General features: G+C 52.2%; 3 protein-coding genes across 4 annotated transcripts; 2 read left to right on the top strand and 1 right to left on the bottom strand.

Annotated features, from left to right (window-relative positions):
* Positions 1–495: 495 nt before the first annotated feature.
* LOC112892176 (transcription factor DIVARICATA-like) lies at positions 496–2249 on the bottom strand. Of its 2 annotated transcripts, XM_025959292.1 has the most exons (3): positions 1641–2249; positions 1254–1532; positions 496–1205 (listed from the first exon to the last, which is right to left on the bottom strand). In XM_025959292.1, exons 1-3 carry the CDS (start codon positions 2090–2092, stop codon positions 1112–1114), a joined length of 825 nt encoding a protein of 274 aa, XP_025815077.1. In that variant the 5' UTR covers positions 2093–2249; the 3' UTR covers positions 496–1111. The 2 variants fall into 2 exon arrangements, with proteins under 2 accessions (XP_025815077.1, XP_025815076.1); XM_025959291.1 differs by having other exon boundaries at positions 496–1532; positions 1641–2246.
* A 2758-nt stretch (positions 2250–5007) lies between these two features.
* Positions 5008–8020, top strand: LOC112892174 (pentatricopeptide repeat-containing protein At2g41080). The gene has a single exon (XM_025959289.1). It carries the CDS (start codon positions 5137–5139, stop codon positions 7078–7080), a length of 1944 nt encoding a protein of 647 aa, XP_025815074.1. The 5' UTR covers positions 5008–5136; the 3' UTR covers positions 7081–8020.
* A 190-nt stretch (positions 8021–8210) lies between these two features.
* On the top strand, positions 8211–9653 carry LOC112892175 (leucine-rich repeat extensin-like protein 3). The gene has a single exon (XM_025959290.1). It carries the CDS (start codon positions 8315–8317, stop codon positions 9302–9304), a length of 990 nt encoding a protein of 329 aa, XP_025815075.1. The 5' UTR covers positions 8211–8314; the 3' UTR covers positions 9305–9653.
* The last annotated feature ends 7936 nt before the right edge of the window (positions 9654–17589 follow it).

The raw sequence follows: 17589 nt of genomic DNA, 5'->3' as shown, positions 1-17589 counted from the left end.
CGGCAGGTGGTCACATGAACGGCAAGTACGGCACTTCCACATGGAGGAGACGACACTAGTTGCAGTCATGGCAGCTAGAGAGTCCACGGTGAGACTGAGACCGATCCCCAGCCGGATCACGGCTGTGTTTCAGGTTCCTATTGCTTCTGCTGCGACGGCACCAAGCACTCTGAAGTCTTTTACGAGCCGTTTGGATCCAGTGATTAATTTTCAATCTAGGTCACATCGGATATTTGGATTTCAATCAGGCAGACTAAATATAAGCTAACCGTAAAATAAGTGGAGACTAATTTACGATACGAATCTATTAAGCCTAATTAATCCATCATTAGACCATATTTATTGGAGCACAACATTATCAAATCATAGACTAATTAGACTTAATATATTAATATCGCGAATTAGCCTCCATTTATACAATAAGTTTTGTAATTAATTTATATTTAATACTCCTAATTAGTATCAAATATTCGATATAACATGATTAAAATTTAGTACGGAGGAACCAAACACGCTCTATAAAGAGAGTCAGAGAGAGCTGAGCGGATCTAGACTTGATGGCAGTGGAACATCGTCGGACAAGAACCTTGCGAGACCTTACAAGCATCACACACTCTGCCCGAGTCCCACCCCCATCTCCACAGGACAGGAGCGCTACCATTACACACCAACATTACAGTAACAGACCGGTACGGAGATTTTGACAGGCCCGGTGATCCTGAATCCTGTTCCAAGCCGCCGGTGACGCTGTAGAGAAACCCAAAGAAAGGCCTCATCGGATGCTTGCTTATTCGGTACGATGGGAGTTCTTGGGCCCTGTACTCGCGGTTGAATCTATTTACACTGAACTGAACTGAAATTGGACGCTGGAACGGCACGCCCGTGGCCTCTCGGTTCGCGGAGCTCCTGGAAGGTCTCTCCGTCACTGTCATCTTCACACGGGACGCGCCATGCCATCTCACTGATACCCCAGACGCAACCGACTCTGCACTGCAACCATCGAAGCCTAGCACGACGGCCTGCGAGGAGGCTGCGACCTGGCCCGTTCCTGACGACCGGGAGGGAGCCGTCCTTTCCTCCGCGCGGTTCTCGCCGCGCCACGAGCCGCCCGTCACAACTGCCCCGCCGCGCATTGCATCTGCAGGAGGACCGAGTCGTCGAAGCCGAGGCCGGCCACGAGCGCGCCCTTGGGCTCCAGCTTCACGCCGCCGTAGGGGTGCGCCACGCCGAGCGGCGGCGCGAAGGGCTTCACGTCCACGAGGGCGCCGAACTGGTCAGCGGCGGAGGGGTTCGTGGCGGCGGACTGCGGCGAGGGCGAGGGCGAGGCGTTGCCGCGGTCCTCGTCGGGGAGGTTCACGGTGGTGATGTCGTGGATGCTGGAGCGGCGCTTGTCCTTGCCGCCGGAGGTGAGCCGGATGAAGTACTTCTGCGCGTGGCTGGCCACCTGCGTCGGCGTCCGCGTCGTCACGTACTTGCGCGAGATGTTCCTCCAGTCCCCCCTCCCGTACTTCTTCAGCCCCATCAAGAACAACCTGAGAGCCGAAACGAAACGAAATTCGCCATTTTTAGCGGCAAGAACGCGAGCGGATCCATCGATCCTGGCACGACGGTGGTTCTGGAGGGTGGGGGTTGTGGCTTACTTGTGCTCCTCCTCCGTCCAGGGGACGCCCTTCTTGCGCTCCTGGTCCGGGCCGCGCGCGCGCTTGAGGCAGTAGCCGCGCCTGAAGACGCCGTCGCCGCCGTCCCAGTCCTCGAGGGTGAACCCGGACGCGGGCGGCGAGCCGCTGTAGTGAGGGAACGGCACGAGCCCGGCCTCGATGTAGCCGACGTCGTTCTCGAGGTCGTTGTAGTGGTTCACCACGTCGACGACCGTCTTCCGGGGCAGCATCGCCGCCACCTTCTCCCACCGGTCCGGCGCGTTGCGGTCGACCCGCGCCAGCGCCTCCTCGAACAATTTGTTCTCCTCCGCCGTCCACTCGTCCCACCTCCCTCCGAAACCCGCGTGCCGGTCCTGCCAGAAGCAGGACGGCTGCCCGGAGAAGCAGGGCGCCGTCGGCGGCAGCAGCACCTGCGTCCACGCCTCCGCCATCATCTTGGCCGCTGGCTGGTGGCGAGGAAGGCGAGGGAGAGAAGTAAAAGGGGGAGGTGGAAGGTAGCGTGAGTATATAGGGGAGAAGTATCGAATTCCCGGCGGACGCCGCTGTGGCCGGAGTTTATTCCGGCTCCACCGTTGGAGGCCCTAAAGAAAAGGCGAGCAAGGAAGTGGATGCCTGTGATTGGGTCTTGGTGGGGTTTGTGGCCTCTCAACTCTCAACCATGGGCGCTTTCTCACCGTAGATCCCTGGTAAATTTGATATTTACTTCGGTTGCTTTGCTTAGACTTCGCTGGTTAGTTTCTCTGCTCCAGGTCAGGTATGTCCAGGGAAGCTCTTGTGTAGTTGCAGATGGCGTTTGCGTAGTTGCATTTGTTTATTGGCCTTGCCAGCTGCTTTCCTCTCATGCTCGTTTTTCTTCTCTTTTCTTTAATCCTTGCTCTAGAGTTTCTTACTCGTTATTGTCAAAGCTAGTTTAGCATTTAATTTATGTTTTGTTGCTGTTTTCCACATGGGTGCAAGGAGTAAGAACAAAGCCACAGAAAGTTTTCAGTAGCAGATAAAAAATATGCTAGCTCTTACTACATTCCAGTAATATCTTAAATGACATGTCCCTAAATAAGAATTGGCCCAGCATTTTTCCTACGTGATTGCTTTGACCCACCCAAGCACGGCATAAGTTTTTATTTTTTTACCTAGCGATCTAGCTCCAGCAAGGCAGCAATGTTTCTCCTACTGCTATGATTCATTGATCTGCATGCATAACTTGGGCCTAGGTCACATGGAGGTGCCGTTTTTTACAACCACCTCGCCGCCCTTCGCGTGCTCGTCCTATAACCCAACTTGCGCAAGGACAGGAAGTCAGGAAGCGCGAGGGTACAATTATTCCGGTGCATGCATGTAATTTGGTGCTTCTACAATGTTGCGCAGATGCCATATATGCAAGTGCTGTCCGAGTACCACCTGCATATACTGGCAACCTAACTGATGGACCACCTTAACAGTGGCACGCATAAATGATTGCCGTGGCGCCTTGCGAGGAGAAGGCAGTTCATTCAATGAGAGATTCCACCCCCATTATCATATCGTCTCCTCCTTCCGGCCGAGCCTCTGGCGGCCTCTCTGATGAGGGCCACTCTCGCGCTTGCTTTGTGCGCACCCCAAAAATAGAGGTTTGTTTCTGTCACGCAAGTGGGAATATCTTAGGTACATGTAGCAACACTTTTTTCCCTAATGGCCTGTTAAGAATTCAGGCGATTCAAACATTCCTTTTCCCTGGACTAGAGAAAGTCAGGTAAAATCCTTCCCTCTTCCAAACCAGCAAGAGCTCTTCTCAAAAAGGGAAGGAAAAAACCAGCAGCGAAAGGTCGGCCGATCCGCTTGGGTCATCGATCGAGCAGCTGAAGATCGAGGTGCGATTCTTCTATTGGCGCCACACGTTAAACACGCACCAGCTACTAGTAGTAGGCATGAAGAGCGAGAGAGAGACACTGCCGTAAGAGTTGAGCTCAGCGCATTGTTTCGGCGCCGTGGAAGCATCCGCACATCGAACAAAACAGCATTACCGCCACTTCTATTTTCTACCACCCGCAGCGGGTGCGGTGGCTCCATGCGCCTATATTCTGGCACCGACCTCGCCCCGCACCCGGGGATGTCTATCCGCTCCGCGCGCGCGCGATCGAATCGACGTTCCTTTCAGTCACCTGTCGCGGCAATTCTTAACACATATAGTAGCGGAGCATGTAGATACTGATGAGCTGATGATCCAGTGATGGATGAGAACAATCGCTAGGGTCCGCCACGGCCTGGGGGCACGACGGAGATCGAGACGAAAACGCTAGCAGCGTGGCAGGAAGGGAGAAACCTGCAGCGTGTTGAATTAGTTTACTACTCCGTAGAGCTGACGCGGCTCGGTTCACTGCGTGTGATGAGGCGAGATGGCGAGCGGCGACGTGAGCCTAAGGAACAGAGGAAGCGTCTCGCGCGCGGCGGATTGGGGCGAGTCCGGGACCGCGCCACCGTACCAACGTGCGGAGCTCGATCCCTCGCTGTCACGGCCCACGCCAGGGGGACGGCCCCCGGCCGAACCGGATGTGACCAACGACCACCCACCTCCTCCCTCCCCTCGGCGCTCCCGGTCTGGCCCCGGGGGCGGTGGATGACGCGGTGCGGGCCTCAGCTAGCCCGTCCGGGAGCGGGCGCCGTGTCGAGCGGGGATTGGATTGGGGGCGCCCGTGCCTTCTGCTTTTCAACGGCCGTGATGCTGGACGGGCCGGATCTCGTGCGGGCGGCCACTGCGTTTAGCCAAATTTCAGCTGCGAGATGCTTCAGTTTCAGCGTGTGCTGTCTAGCAAGTTTTTGTACGCGCAAGTTCCTTTTGTACTAAGCAACGCGTACAGAGACAACAAAGTCATATTATACTGAACATCCAATCAAGAAATGAGCAAAGTATATACACTACGTTTCCTTCCAGGTTCGTCTAGAGACTACGCCCCACGGTTCAGAATAATATATGGTACATCCCTTCGGGATTCGGCCGTAGAGAGAATGGCACAGAGGATCCTCGCTTTGAACACGTCCTTCCAGCATATCTAGTAGCCGACTGAGCAAAGGAAAACGTGACCGTACGGACAGTATATTATGTGTTCGATACCGACCACTTTGTTAGATTTATTATGCTAAACCCATTCACTAAGATATGAGTCTTTGACTCGTACGGTTGGAGGAACCTAAGCAAATATCATCAAACAAAAAATTGTGGACTCGACAAATAAATCATGCTGAAATTAGATCCATGAGAGGCCCATGTAAGGAATATGAGCCAGCCCATCGTTGTAGCGGCTCCTCACGTATGGGCCTCCATGAGCCGTTGGGTCAAAATCAGCAGCCGCAGCCGTATGTTTTTCCTCCCCGAGCGCCCCGGTCCCGCCGACGGCAGCCTCGCCTGAATGGCTGAATCTGAATCCATGGCTTGATTCGACTTGCTCCATCGCCAATACACATCTCCCCAGCTCGCTATGCTCGCGGCGTGGCGCACGATCACATGGCCAGGCAAGCTCTGAAGAAGCTCGGCACCGGACCACCAGATGCCAGAGAGGAGATCATCCGCCTCTGCTCTAGTGGCCGCCTCAAGGATGCTCTGCACCACCGCTTCCGTGAGGTCCTCTGGTCGGAACCCAACCTCTTCTCCCACCTCTTTCGGGCCTGCCGCTCCATCCCGCTCCTCCGCCAGCTTCACGCCTTCGCCGCCACGTCGGGCGCCGCCGCCGACCGGTTCACCGCAAACCACCTCCTCCTAGCTTACGCCGACCTCGGCGATTTCCCCACCGCGCACAATCTGTTCGAGAGAATACCAAAGAGGAATGTCATGTCCTGGAACATTCTCATCGGGAGTTACATCAAGAATGGTGACCTGGAAAACGCGCGGAAGCTGTTCGACGAAATGCCCGCGAGGAACGTCGCGACGTGGAATGCCATGGTCGCCGGACTCACCAACTCGGGACTCAACGAGGAGAGCTTGGGCTTCTTCTTTGCCATGCGGAGGGAGGGCATGCAGCCTGATGAGTTTGGCCTCGGGAGCTTGTTCCGGTGTTGTGCTGGGCTCAGGGATGTTGTGTCCGGGCGGCAGATCCATGCATATGTTGTGCGGGCTGGACTAGACAAGGACATGTGCGTTGGGAGCTCGCTGGCACACATGTACATGCGGTGTGGTTTTCTTGAAGAAGGGGAGGCTGTTCTTCGAGTGCTGCCGTCGCTTAACATAGTGTCATGCAATACCATAATTGCTGGAAGAACGCAGAATGGAGACTCAGAGGGTGCGTTCGAGTTTTTCTGCATGATGAGAGGTGTTGGCGTGGAAGCAAATGCGGTCACATTCGTGAGTGCCATTAGTTCTTGCTCGGACTTGGCAGCTCTTGCACAAGGTCAGCAGGTTCACGCACAGGCTATCAAAGCTGGAGTCGACAAAGTTGTGCCCGTCATGAGTTCTCTTGTGCATATGTACTCTCGATGTGGGTGCCTAAGTGACTCAGAAAGAGTTTTCTTTGGGTATAGTGGTACAGATCTTGTGCTGTGCAGTGCGATGATCTCAGCTTATGGATTCCATGGGCATGGACAAAAGGCAGTGGATCTGTTCAAACAGATGATGGCTGGAGGGGCAGAACCCAATGGGATTACTTTCTTGACCTTGCTATATGCATGCAGCCATAGTGGTCTGAAAGATGAAGGCATGGATTGTTTTGAGCTTATGACTAAAACTTATGGACTGCAGCCAAGTGTTAAACACTACACTTGTATTGTGGATCTTCTTGGACGTTCGGGTCGCCTAAACGAAGCTGAGGCCCTTATCCTGTCAATGCCTGTGCGTCCTGATGGGGTCATATGGAAGACACTACTGTCTGCTTGTAAGATCCAGAAAAAATTTGACATGGCCGAGAGGATTGCAGGACGTGTCATTGAGTTGGATCCTCATGATTCTGCCTCGTATGTTCTTCTGTCAAATATTCGAGCTACCAGCAGCAGATGGGAGGACGTCAGTACGGTAAGAAAAACCATGAGGAAACATAATGTGAGGAAAGAGCCTGGTGTTAGCTGGGTGGAGTTTAAGGGTCAGGTTCACCAATTCTGCACTGGAGATAAATCACATACAAGGCAACGAGAGATTGATGAATGCTTGGAAGAAATGATGGCCAAAATCAGGCAATATGGGTATGCACCGGACATGAGCATGGTGTTCCATGATATGGAGGATGAGGAGAAAGAAGTTAGTTTGGCTTACCACAGCGAGAAGTTGGCTATAGCATTTGCTTTTCTGAGCTTACCTGAAGGAGTTCCTATCCGTATTATGAAGAATCTACGCGTGTGTGATGATTGCCATATAGCTATTAAGTTGATGTCTAAGGTAACTGGACGGGAGATTGTGGTCCGAGATGTAAGCCGTTTTCACCATTTCAAAGATGGAAAATGCTCTTGTGGAGATTATTGGTGACAGGGGTAGAGTGCCATGGAAATACCTTTTGCCTCAGTTGAGTTAAGAAGACTTCCAGCTCTAAATTATCAAGAGGTACACCTGTGCAAGGGGCGAAGCTAGGTAGAAGGCACTAGGTGCCCAGGCACCCACGAAAAAAACCAAAAGTACTTATGCAATCAAATTTTCACCACTTATACACCCTCCAAATTAGGAGCTATGCATCCCCAAGCAAGCTTAGAGCAATGTAGTGCTAATGGTGCTCCCCCCTCATATTCGCTCTAGCTTCACCCCTGCCTGTGCAAACCATAAATTTGTTAATTTATCATTTCCTCAATTATTGGTTTAATAAATGATGCGAAAAGATTATCATACCACTGAAAATCCCTTGTCCTTTTTTTATAGCCAATCTTTTATTGTCCTCTATCTTCGAGCAACTTTGAGCTACAGCTACTGCTAGGGATGTTGATGGACAGGCCTATCCACAAATTCACTCATCCCACATGACCTGACGTATTGATGAGCTCTGTGAGTTCTGTGAGTTTTGGAACATGAGCACAACCCAATGACCTGATGTCGGGTTGAGAAGGAGCTCATCAAGATCATTGTAATAGGGCTACAAACTCTTATAAACTTGTCGTCCTGTTTTGCAGTGCATATGAACAGGGGTTTTGTCCCTAGAATTCTAAAAAAAATGAGTGCCGGGTATTTCATATAAATTCTGCACAAGGTTTGGTTTGGGGTGAGTTATTCAGGTCCTAAATACAATTCCTCTCTTTGGAACTAGGATTTATTGCATTCACCCCAGCATTTTGGAATTTGTTGTGCTCGTCTATCAAGTTAAAAAGAAAAAAAGCTACATGCTGACATGGTCTTTCAGTTCAACAATCACAACTTCTGTGCTTTTTGCACCTGGTATGCAAATACGATCAAGTGGTCCACATTTCCATCTTTCGTGATATTTGCACCTGTTTGTCTTACTGCATCTGAAGAAATGAAAAGAAACTGAATAAAATGTGGCCTGTGGGAGGCTTGGTGACTAGGAAAAGTAGCGGGGCCTGAGAAAAGTAGCGGGCCTAATTGGGTCCTGCAGCCTGCTCCGCAATCTTCGTAGTTGTTGGCAGATTTTTAATGGCGGACGCGGCACGATCACTTTCATCAGTCGTCGCCCTTTCCTCGCCCACTCCATCTGAACCAGTGCCAAAACCACGAGCCCTCACAAAACCAGAGCAGGCCGCTGCTACGCCGCCGCGCCATGGCTTCGCCGTCGCCCTCCTCGCCCCTCCACCCGCACCAGCACCAGCATCAGCACCCGCTTCCTCCGAATGCTCACCCCCAATTCCAAGCTCCGCCGCCTTCGATGCCGCCGCCACCGCCACCGGCGCCGCCCAAGGCGCTCGACCTGGAGGTTACAGTCATCTCCGGGAAGCACCTGAAGAACGTCAACTGGCGACGCGGCGACCTCCGTGCCTACGTCGTTGCCTACCTCGACCCCTCCCGCCGAGCCGCCACCCGCCCCGACGACGCCGGCGGGTGCAAGCCAGTCTGGAACGAGCGCCTCGTTCTCCCGCTCCCGCCCCACCTCTCCCCGCACGATCCCTCCATCCTCCTGTCCCTCGACGTCTTCCACTCCAAGCCCTCCGACTCCCCCAAGCCGCTCGTCGGATCCGCCCGCTCGCCACTCCGCGACCTCCTCTTCCCCACAAACCCTAACCCTAGCCACGATTCCGCGGCCTCCGCTCTCGTCAGCCTCCCGCTCCTCCGCCCTTCCGGGCGTCCACAGGGAAAGCTCCGCATCCGCGTCGCCATCCGCGAGCGCCAGCCGCCGCCTCCTCCTGAGCCGCAGTACCCGCCGCCTTCCAGCTCCCCATACTACTTTCCACCGCCTCCCGCCTTCTCGGTCCCGCCGCAGTACGGATCCGAGCAGTATTACCGCCCCAGTGGGTACTACTCTGCACCACCACCTCCACCTCCACCTCAGTATGAGTACACCGGGGGACCCTCCGCACCAGTGGACTACAGCAGGCAGTACGAGCAGAGAGGGAGGACCGGGGGCGGTGGGAGTGAGAGTGGAAGGTATGGACTAGGCACTGGACTTGCGGTGGGTGCTGTGGCTGGAACCCTCGGGGGGCTAGCTATCGATGAAGGGGTGAAGTACAAGGAGGAGAAGGCTGCAGAGCGGGTGGAAGAGAAGGTGGTACCTGCTGGGAGGGATGGTTACAAAGAGTATCGTGACGACTATTGAACGGGAGTTTGTGTGGGAGTGGAATTGAGGATGCACTGTGAGTTGGTTCTTCTTCCCTACCTGTGGGAATAGTGTCACAGTGTTAGTTTACGATTTGCTCCATATATATATATATATATATTTGTGCATGTTGTGGATCGTTTTGATGCCTATGAAGTAAAATGTATGACATATTTGGTTTGTGCCATGAAGGTTTAATGTTTTACTTTGATGGTGTACTTGTGTCTTGTTTTTGGGTCTTATCTTTTTCTGCAATTGTACTATCTGTTTTTCCTTGTATCTGGTATGTTGAAATTGTTGTATACAGTATACTCATCAATAATAATTATACTGCTCTGCTTTCCTTGTATCTGGTGTGTTGAAATTGTTATGTTTGGTTCTTTTTGGCAACCAGGAATGATTAGAGTTGTCACATGTCAATGTAAAGTGCAATTTGGAAAAGACTTGTGTCATAGAGGAGTTTGACCCAGATCTGGGCAATGGCTAGTTATAAGCTACGTGTGTTTTTTTTACATAAAAGTGTATGTTTTTCTGGCTTCACAGTTCTTCTAAACACATACCTCATGCACTAGTCAGGAGTTTGTGGATCCTCAGCTTCCGATCAAAGCTCAATTTGATGTTGTTTGATCTTTTTGCCTAGAGAGGATTCCTCACACAAGTCTGTAAGGCCTCTCCTGTTAAATGATATAAGGATTGACCAAGGGGATGCTTTGTGTTTGGCTCATTCCCAGAGATGCTAGCCTTACTCTGGGTAAGCAGGGATTTCCATGCTTTTGAGAGAGAATCCCTAACAAGTATTTTCTTACCCATTGGCAATGCTGGCCAAAGGATGGCAAGGGAACTAAACTTCAATTGCATCACTTATCCTGGTGTAGGTGTGTAGGTTTCTAAGGGCTGTCTGCTTAGATATTTTGTAAAGGTTCTGACGTGATGTATGTTATTGCAGTTGTTCTGATGATTGAACACAAGTTATAGTTTTCTTGATTAGGACTACTGTGCCCACAATTGACTGAGCGAACTACTAAGGTTTCTCTTGAAACAACCTTGTTTATGGCAGTCTCAGACTCTTCTGGAACCATAGGAACTTTTATTCTTTATTGGTAGTTCTATCAAGTTTTTTTTTCTTTTTTGTCATTAACTCTTTAATCCATCGCTTATGGGAATAAAATTTGTGCCCTCACTAAACCTAGACAAGAGATTATAATTCTTGACAATCTTATTGTGGCATATCTTATTCGTGGATGATCTCTCCTAAAGGCCATGTATTTGTTTTCTTCCCTTGGTTCCTTCTTATGCCTGAAACCAACTCTGACAAAGTGAGGGAGTGAGGGAGGGAGGAAGGGAGTTTATACAATACCACATAACAGTGAGCTTTCACAATCAAGTATATGCAGTTCTGTGATGTCATATGCTAACCTGAAGTAACATTGAAAATCCCTTCTCCACATTTTGACAATTTTGATTTTTCTGCAAAAAAAAAAGGAAAAGAAAATAATAGATTGAAGGGAAGCATCATGGCATCACATAATTGCATATACAGAATGTGAAAGCTCAATTTTGGAATTGCATTTGTATAAGCTGATTACTAAGCTGAAGTGGCATCCCTCTCATGACTATCTATTTTGTATTTTTGCTTATTTCTTAATAGTAGAACTCAATTAAATTCAATCCTCTGTCAATCTATCTCAATCCAATCCACTTGCCAGTAGATAATAGCCATTATTTTGCATTATTATTTAGATTAGTGTCTATATACCATTCTGTTGATAAGATCTTGATTCGTTATTGATAGCATTCTTTATTGCTCCCTTCATGCCCAGATGTTGTCAGATCAGTTCCCCTTCTGTGTCGTTAACTGTATATTCTGATTTTCTGCATTAAGAAAATGGATATTCAATTGTTTACCATCATGTGCTGATTTCTATGTTAAACTTATCTTGAACCTTCTTGTGTACTTGCTCAACTTTCTGAAGCTTTTGTTCTAGACATGTTTGTTAGCCTACATTACATGATAACATTTTATCATGGGCATGGGAACACTTACCAGTACCTTTTCAGGATGTTATATGATATTTTTACATGTCCTTTTCACCTGCGTGGCTGTGTGGTAGGATTTACCTTGAAGTCATAATCTTAAATGTATGTGTGAATGTGTCTTTAGCTTATGCTGTTTTTAAAGCTTCCATGTCATTTTTTTTTTTGAAATTCTTTTGAATCTGTACAAGAGTACAACATACATGAAAGATTTGAAGAACCATGAAGCAGTTACATGGGCATGAGTACATAATTGATGCTTGCTTGAGTACCCAGTAGCTACTTAGTTGTAAGCTTTAGCTAGCACAGGCATGGGTACAATTTCTTTTCTGGGTCCTTTTTGTACTAGAGATGTTAGCAGCACGTTGGATCTTGCCAAGCTTTGAGCCTTAGCCACAACTTTACTGTGTCTCAACTAGGCATATCTTACTTTTGACTGTTGTGGCTGGTAATATTAGGCACACATTGTATGTTTATCAGTCTATGGATAGGTCAGCAATAGATAGAAACGAGAAACTTGAAAGTAACTGTTTCTGATGGTGTGCTTCATTCAGCGTAGAGTGGGGAGTTTTGTTGTGCTAGTAAATAGTTTGTCACGGTTTGAATCCATAATAATGTGGTAATAGAGCTTTGAATCCATAATAATGTGGTAATGGAGCCTCCATTGGGTGGTTCCTTGATATTTTTGCGATGCTGTTAGCAACATTGGAAGACAAGATAATACTAATGTGGTACTGGAGCCTCCAATGGGTGGTTCCTTGATATTTTTGCGAAACTGTTAGCAACATTGGAAGGCACTACTAACCTCCAAAATTTGTTTGTCAATTCCTATCGCAAATGGATGGAAAGAACTGGTCATCTGAATGGGACGGATAAATTTGTATAGGTTTTCAGAATGCGGCCTGGGAGTGTGGTGCTAGTGCTTTGCTCGTAGTTTGAATCTCTGCATGTGGTTTCTTGGCTGACAGTAACGAGGCAGCAGACATCAGAGTCTAGAATCATATTAACAGTTAAATCTATAATTTTATACATATATAGTACGAGTACCGAGTTTGGTCGTTTAATTTCAGTCGCGGGTGTTATTACCTTATCCTTGGTTAGAGTGCTGAACCTTTCGTCTTCATTTCCTCTTGCAGTTTTGAAAGCAACCCATTCTTTCAAAAGTTACATTTAGTTCGTCAGTTTTTTTATTATCAAATAATAGCTCTATCGAGCGTTGTTGCTTTCATTTTTCTTTCAGTATCCTTCTGTGATGATATTTGTTTAGTTTCGAAAGCGACTCTTTTTTTCTTTTCTGTAAAGGAGAGCTACAGCTCGTCAGTCTCGAACTAATCCATTCTCTCTCCCTGACATGGACGAATCAACTACGTATTAAATTTTATATTGTTAAAACTTGGAGTGTAGATGAATATATTCCAGCCTCTGCATCTACTATCTGCGGACGGCACGCGACTGGTTTGTTTTCTCTCCTTTTCTTATCTATGCAGGCCCATACATGGTCATGCCTGTTTAATAATGGCCCACATAATTCACTCTGCTGCCGTGGCTCGCATGCACTCGTCACAGACCGAGTTCGGCCTGGCGCGGCCATCCCGCCCAAAAAGAAATACAATATGGGCCGACCTGTTTATCGTTCGACGACGACCCGCGTGGCCCGCCCGGTCTGTCCCCAGGGGCCAGGACACCAATTCTATTCGGCCAATCTAGAACCGGTGATCTCGGCGTCGACACGTCGGCCGGCGAGCTCCTCCTGATAAGCACCACCACTCCGCGGCCATGTCTCCGTCACAATGATGCCGCACGTGACCTTTTCATGCCAACAGGTCGACGTCTCGCGCGTCCGATTCGGACAGATCTTATCTCCCCTCCTTTCACCCTTGCCCCCGGCGCGGCGCCACCACCCTCCGCTGCTAGAGCTACGGGTCGGGTAGCCGGAGCGTTCAGTGAACCTATCACTCCCAGGCTCTGCACGCCCAGCTCGGCGCCGTCGCTGGCACCGCGCGAGTCCACCGGAGTGCCGGCACGCTCCTGCTCGCCGCGCTGCGCCACACGCGGGTCGGGGTTTGACCTCTGACCCGGCCAGGCGACGCCCGAAAAGGCGGCCGGCCCCTGGTGCCGCACGGCCCGGCCGTCGCTGTGACCGTGACATTACTGCTCGCACCAATGGTTCTCTGCTTCGAGATGGAAAGAGGGACGATCGATCGGGCGACGGAGATCGCTGGGGTCTGGGCAGCCGATTCGAATCGCGCGTCCTGGCGCCCAGCACGTCGGCTCAATAATTTCCCAAGTGGACCGGGGCTTGGGTGGCTCCGGTGCTGGCCACGACGCGGCGGCGGCGGCCGTCCGTCGGCCTGATGCCCATCAGCCCATACGCCCCCGCTCGGCGCTTGGCCGCTTGCTGTGGCTCCACAGGCCAGGCCACCAGCTGCAATACCGTACCAAGTGCCCCTCCAAAGAAAGATCTGCAGTACTAGACTAGTGGACTAATAGTACAGGTTCATAACACAGTTCCTGACGCGCCTGATTATTGTTTACCATGTGTTGGATCCTTGTTATTTTAGTCGCAAATCGCAGTTCACGAGTGGCCGGTACAGTAGGTGCAGCGCTAGATCGGTGAGCACTAAAACTCTTCCTTTTTTTCTAAAAAGAAGATCGGTGAGCACTACTCCGATCCTAGCGTTGTTAATTGTCATCGTAACCGGAAGGTGTTCCTCGTTTTCGTTGTTGAAATCACACACGCAGGTCTCGACGATCGGGGCGTCGCCGTCAGCGTGGAGCCGGCAAGTTGGTCCGGCCGCGACTCCCACCCACTAGCGTCCCGCGATGAGGTCAGTAAAAAAACGTCAGGGAGACCAACGGACCCCGAGTTACACGTGTCTCGAGCAGCGGAACGCGAGCGCGCACTAGCCCCGCGCTGGTGCTCGGTGCTCCGCCCCCTCCGGGCGAGTGCGCCGGGCGCTTTCGCTTTGCCTTTGCCGGCGCGCCCACCACCATCGTCGTCAGGTGGATTACGCGGTGGCCAGGGGAGCCGCGGGACGCGGGACGCCCGACCGGAGCCGCACGGCCGGCCCTGCCCGGCCGGCGAACGGCCAAAGGCAGGGCGCCTTTTGCGATGGGTCGCGGCGCACCACCACCCGCCACCAGCACGCAGGTGCTGGCTGGTTTAGCATGACCTGCCTACTCCTTTCCTTCTCGATCGGTTACTCGAACAGGCAGAACAGAGCAACACGATACCCATCAACGCGCGCCACTGCAATCGAAGCGCGATCGCGCGGTTGAGAGATCTGCGAGTGCTGGCAGCGGCAGGGCTGGTTGGTCGTCCTACCTCTGTGCGGCCACCGCGACACAGGAAAGAAACAGTCGCGGCGAACGGCAAAGGCTTCGGCACTCCACGACTGTGCATGAATCCAACCATCCATGGTGAGGTTCGGCGCCACCCTTTGACCCGAAGCAGTGTATGGGGCGGAGGGAGACGAAAGAGAAGTCGGAGACATGCGGGGTGGTTACTAGTTAGGCCGTGCCACTTTCGTTGGCTGCCGCCATCTCTCTCTCTCTCTCTCTCTGCAGGCTCTGACGCCGTCGGCGGTGATGCCTGGATACCTGCTGCTGTTCGGCCTCCCCAGCAGAGGAAACGAAGCCCATGAGACCCTGACCGACTTGCCCAACCGATCGTGGTGGCCATGCACGATCGCGCACGGAAGGGGAATGCGCGCTGCCCGCTGTCGCTCGGGGCCAGATGATCGTCCACCTCCACCACCGGGACCACGGCGGGTGGCGCTGGAAGCACCCGCACGTGGATCATGGCGAGCGGCGCGACGCGAATTCCAGCCGCGTCATTTCAGGGGGCGCGTCCGTCCTGCCATGATCTTCGCAGGATATGGGATGGAATGGAAGGGGGGGAAATTTCGAGTCAGCGCTGCGAATCGATCGACAACGCATCGCGAATCCTCTCCGTGGTGCTCAGGAAGAAGATGGCGGCCTCGGAGATGCCCCGGTGGTTTGTAGGGCTTAGGCTAGCCCTTTGGAAATGTCTGATCCATTGAACCCAAACTCATCTGATCTTAGACTTTCTGGCAAGCTACGGTTCGGACTGCAAGCTGCTGAATGATCGACTTGGAGAGCAGCTGCATATATCTGCCATCCAAACATACAATGATTGTTCTGCTGACACGCAAGCAAACTATACTGGTAAAAGAATCTGACTAGCTCTTGCTTACTCCTCTCGCGAAGGGAAAAAGAACATCGCTGGTTAGTTGATTCTGTTGCTCTCCATGTAATCTGACGGGGATTTCCACGCTCCTCCATGAAAAAGACGGCGCACAGTAGCAAAATCTCGATGCAGAAAATTTCTTTAAATCAGTGGCCCTCAGTGGCCTCAGTACAAAATTCACTCGGAATGCTTTGCTGGGTTTACCGATGAGGACATGGTGTGGTTTTGTTAATTGTGGATAGATAACCTTTTCTTCTTCCGTGCCTGTCCACGTCCGTGGTGGACTGCTCCCTTTAATGTGGAAAAAAGGGCGATTTAATACTCCGGATTTGGAACTAGGTGCATGTTGATTAGAGCACTCAAGCTGGACCAAGATCTGTTCAATGGATTTGGTTTTTGTCCGTCGTTACTCGCGACTGTTGCCTGACAGCAAATAAAATGTATAGTATTGCTGCGATCTGTCCTCGCTCGAGGTTGCAAATCCTTATCCAATGAGCGACGGCGGCTGCTGCCTGCTGATGTTCAACCGGATGGGATTTTCTTAGTGCAGAATGCATGCATGCATGAACAATGAGGAGAAACATCACCATGATAGGGAGAAAGAAACGCAGCGTTGGTAGCTTTCCTAGCACGCATGGAATATTCTAATTAAGCAACCACCACAAGCACGGCTATACAATAGAAACCCTCGTATGTGCTGATTATCGAACTGGCAGAACGTCAAGGACATGGTTATTCGCAAGTGCTAGTCTGAATGTCTGATGATGGAAGGTTTCACCTGTAAATCTTGTCCATGATCTCCAACCAAAGCATCATCTTCCTTGAACGGGAAGGGGCTCTCCCCATCCACATCCAGCGATTGTGGGGGTGCGCGCGTACTCGATCAGGCGATCAGCTAGTGGGTGTCTGGGACACTGCACCTTGATGACCAGCGATCCGCAGACAGGCGCAGAGGGTGGGGCAGGGGGAATGGAATGGAGATCGCAGGCGGAATCATGGGTTGCCAACCGGACCGGCAGGCCCCAGACAGCCAAAAGGCTGCCCCAGGCCGGCGGGAGCCCAACTTGCGCCACCGTCCCACGACCACCGTGGCCAGGCGCCAGCTGAGCTGCACCCGCACCCGCACCAGCCGCGCTGCTGGCATTTGACATTCGCCGAGGCCGGCTCCCTGCTGCCGCAGAGCCAGCCAGCGAGGCCGCGCGCGCCGGCCGGCCGGGTGCAGGCCACCTTGCTTGTCCGCCTGCCATTGTTTATTCCCGGGCCTCCAGCCCCCCACGGCCGATCGGCGCGCGCGCGCATGCCATTACACTATGCCGCCCCGCACGGCGCGCCTGATCCGAGCCGCCGCCCGAGCGCCGTCGGGATCCGCGGCCGCAAATTTCTTATGCGCCTCTAGACCGGCCATCCCGAGGCGCTCCGTGCCCGTGGGGGGGTCTCGATCACGCGGCCGTAGGGTAAGGGTGCCGGACACGAGCCCCGGCCGGATCGCCAATAAGAAACTGGCCTCCCGCCGCCGTGGCAGGGGCGGCGCTCAGGTTCAGTGGCTGGCGCGTCGGGTGACCGGGCTCCAGCTCACCCGCGGCGCGTCGCAGCGAGGAACAACGTGCGACGGCGACTAGTTTACACGTTCGTGTCCGGTACATGTACGCACGAACACACATGGTTGTGTGCGGGGCTCGAACTCCTCGGCGCCATCGAGCCGGAGCGGCGGTGACGGAGTGCATGCAGGTAGCGACGTGCCGGCGGCAGCGCCGTCGCATCGGTTCCAGGCTCTGCGTACGGCGCACCCTGCCCCCGACCGGAGAAGATTCGCTGCAGGACGGACGGCAACGACTGCAGGCTGGATACATACAGGACGGGGAGGCGGCAGGTTCATGCACGAGCCGAGAGCCGTGTACCCGCCCCGCCTAGAGTTGGAGGACGGGCGGCCCCCGCGGGCCGGACCAACCAACCGAGAGCGAGCGTGCGCGCGCCCCAGTCTACTTGGGGCTAGCACGTCCTCGCCGGCGTCGCGACCTCTAGCTTGGCATCGCATGGCTGC

Source organism: Panicum hallii, chromosome 5 (assembly GCF_002211085.1).
Source record: "Panicum hallii strain FIL2 chromosome 5, PHallii_v3.1, whole genome shotgun sequence".
In the NCBI taxonomy this organism is placed as follows: domain Eukaryota; kingdom Viridiplantae; phylum Streptophyta; class Magnoliopsida; order Poales; family Poaceae; genus Panicum; species Panicum hallii.
Note: the sequence above shows the minus strand (reverse complement) of the source record. Positions and strands in the feature narration are given on the sequence as shown.

What these genes read in the sequence shown, in the direction of transcription:
- LOC112892176 (XM_025959291.1), bottom strand. Translation starts at nt 2,092, where the DNA reads ATGATGGCGGAGGCGTGGACGCAGGTGCTGCTGCCGCCGACGGCGCCC. An exon ending in TGGACGGAGGAGGAGCACAA is followed by an intron (nt 1,533 to 1,640) that starts GTAAGCCACAAC and finishes TTCGGCTCTCAG; the next exon opens with GTTGTTCTTGATGGGGCTGA.
- LOC112892175 (XM_025959290.1), top strand. Translation starts at nt 8,315, where the DNA reads ATGGCTTCGCCGTCGCCCTCCTCGCCCCTCCACCCGCACCAGCACCAG.
- LOC112892174 (XM_025959289.1), top strand. Translation starts at nt 5,137, where the DNA reads ATGGCCAGGCAAGCTCTGAAGAAGCTCGGCACCGGACCACCAGATGCC.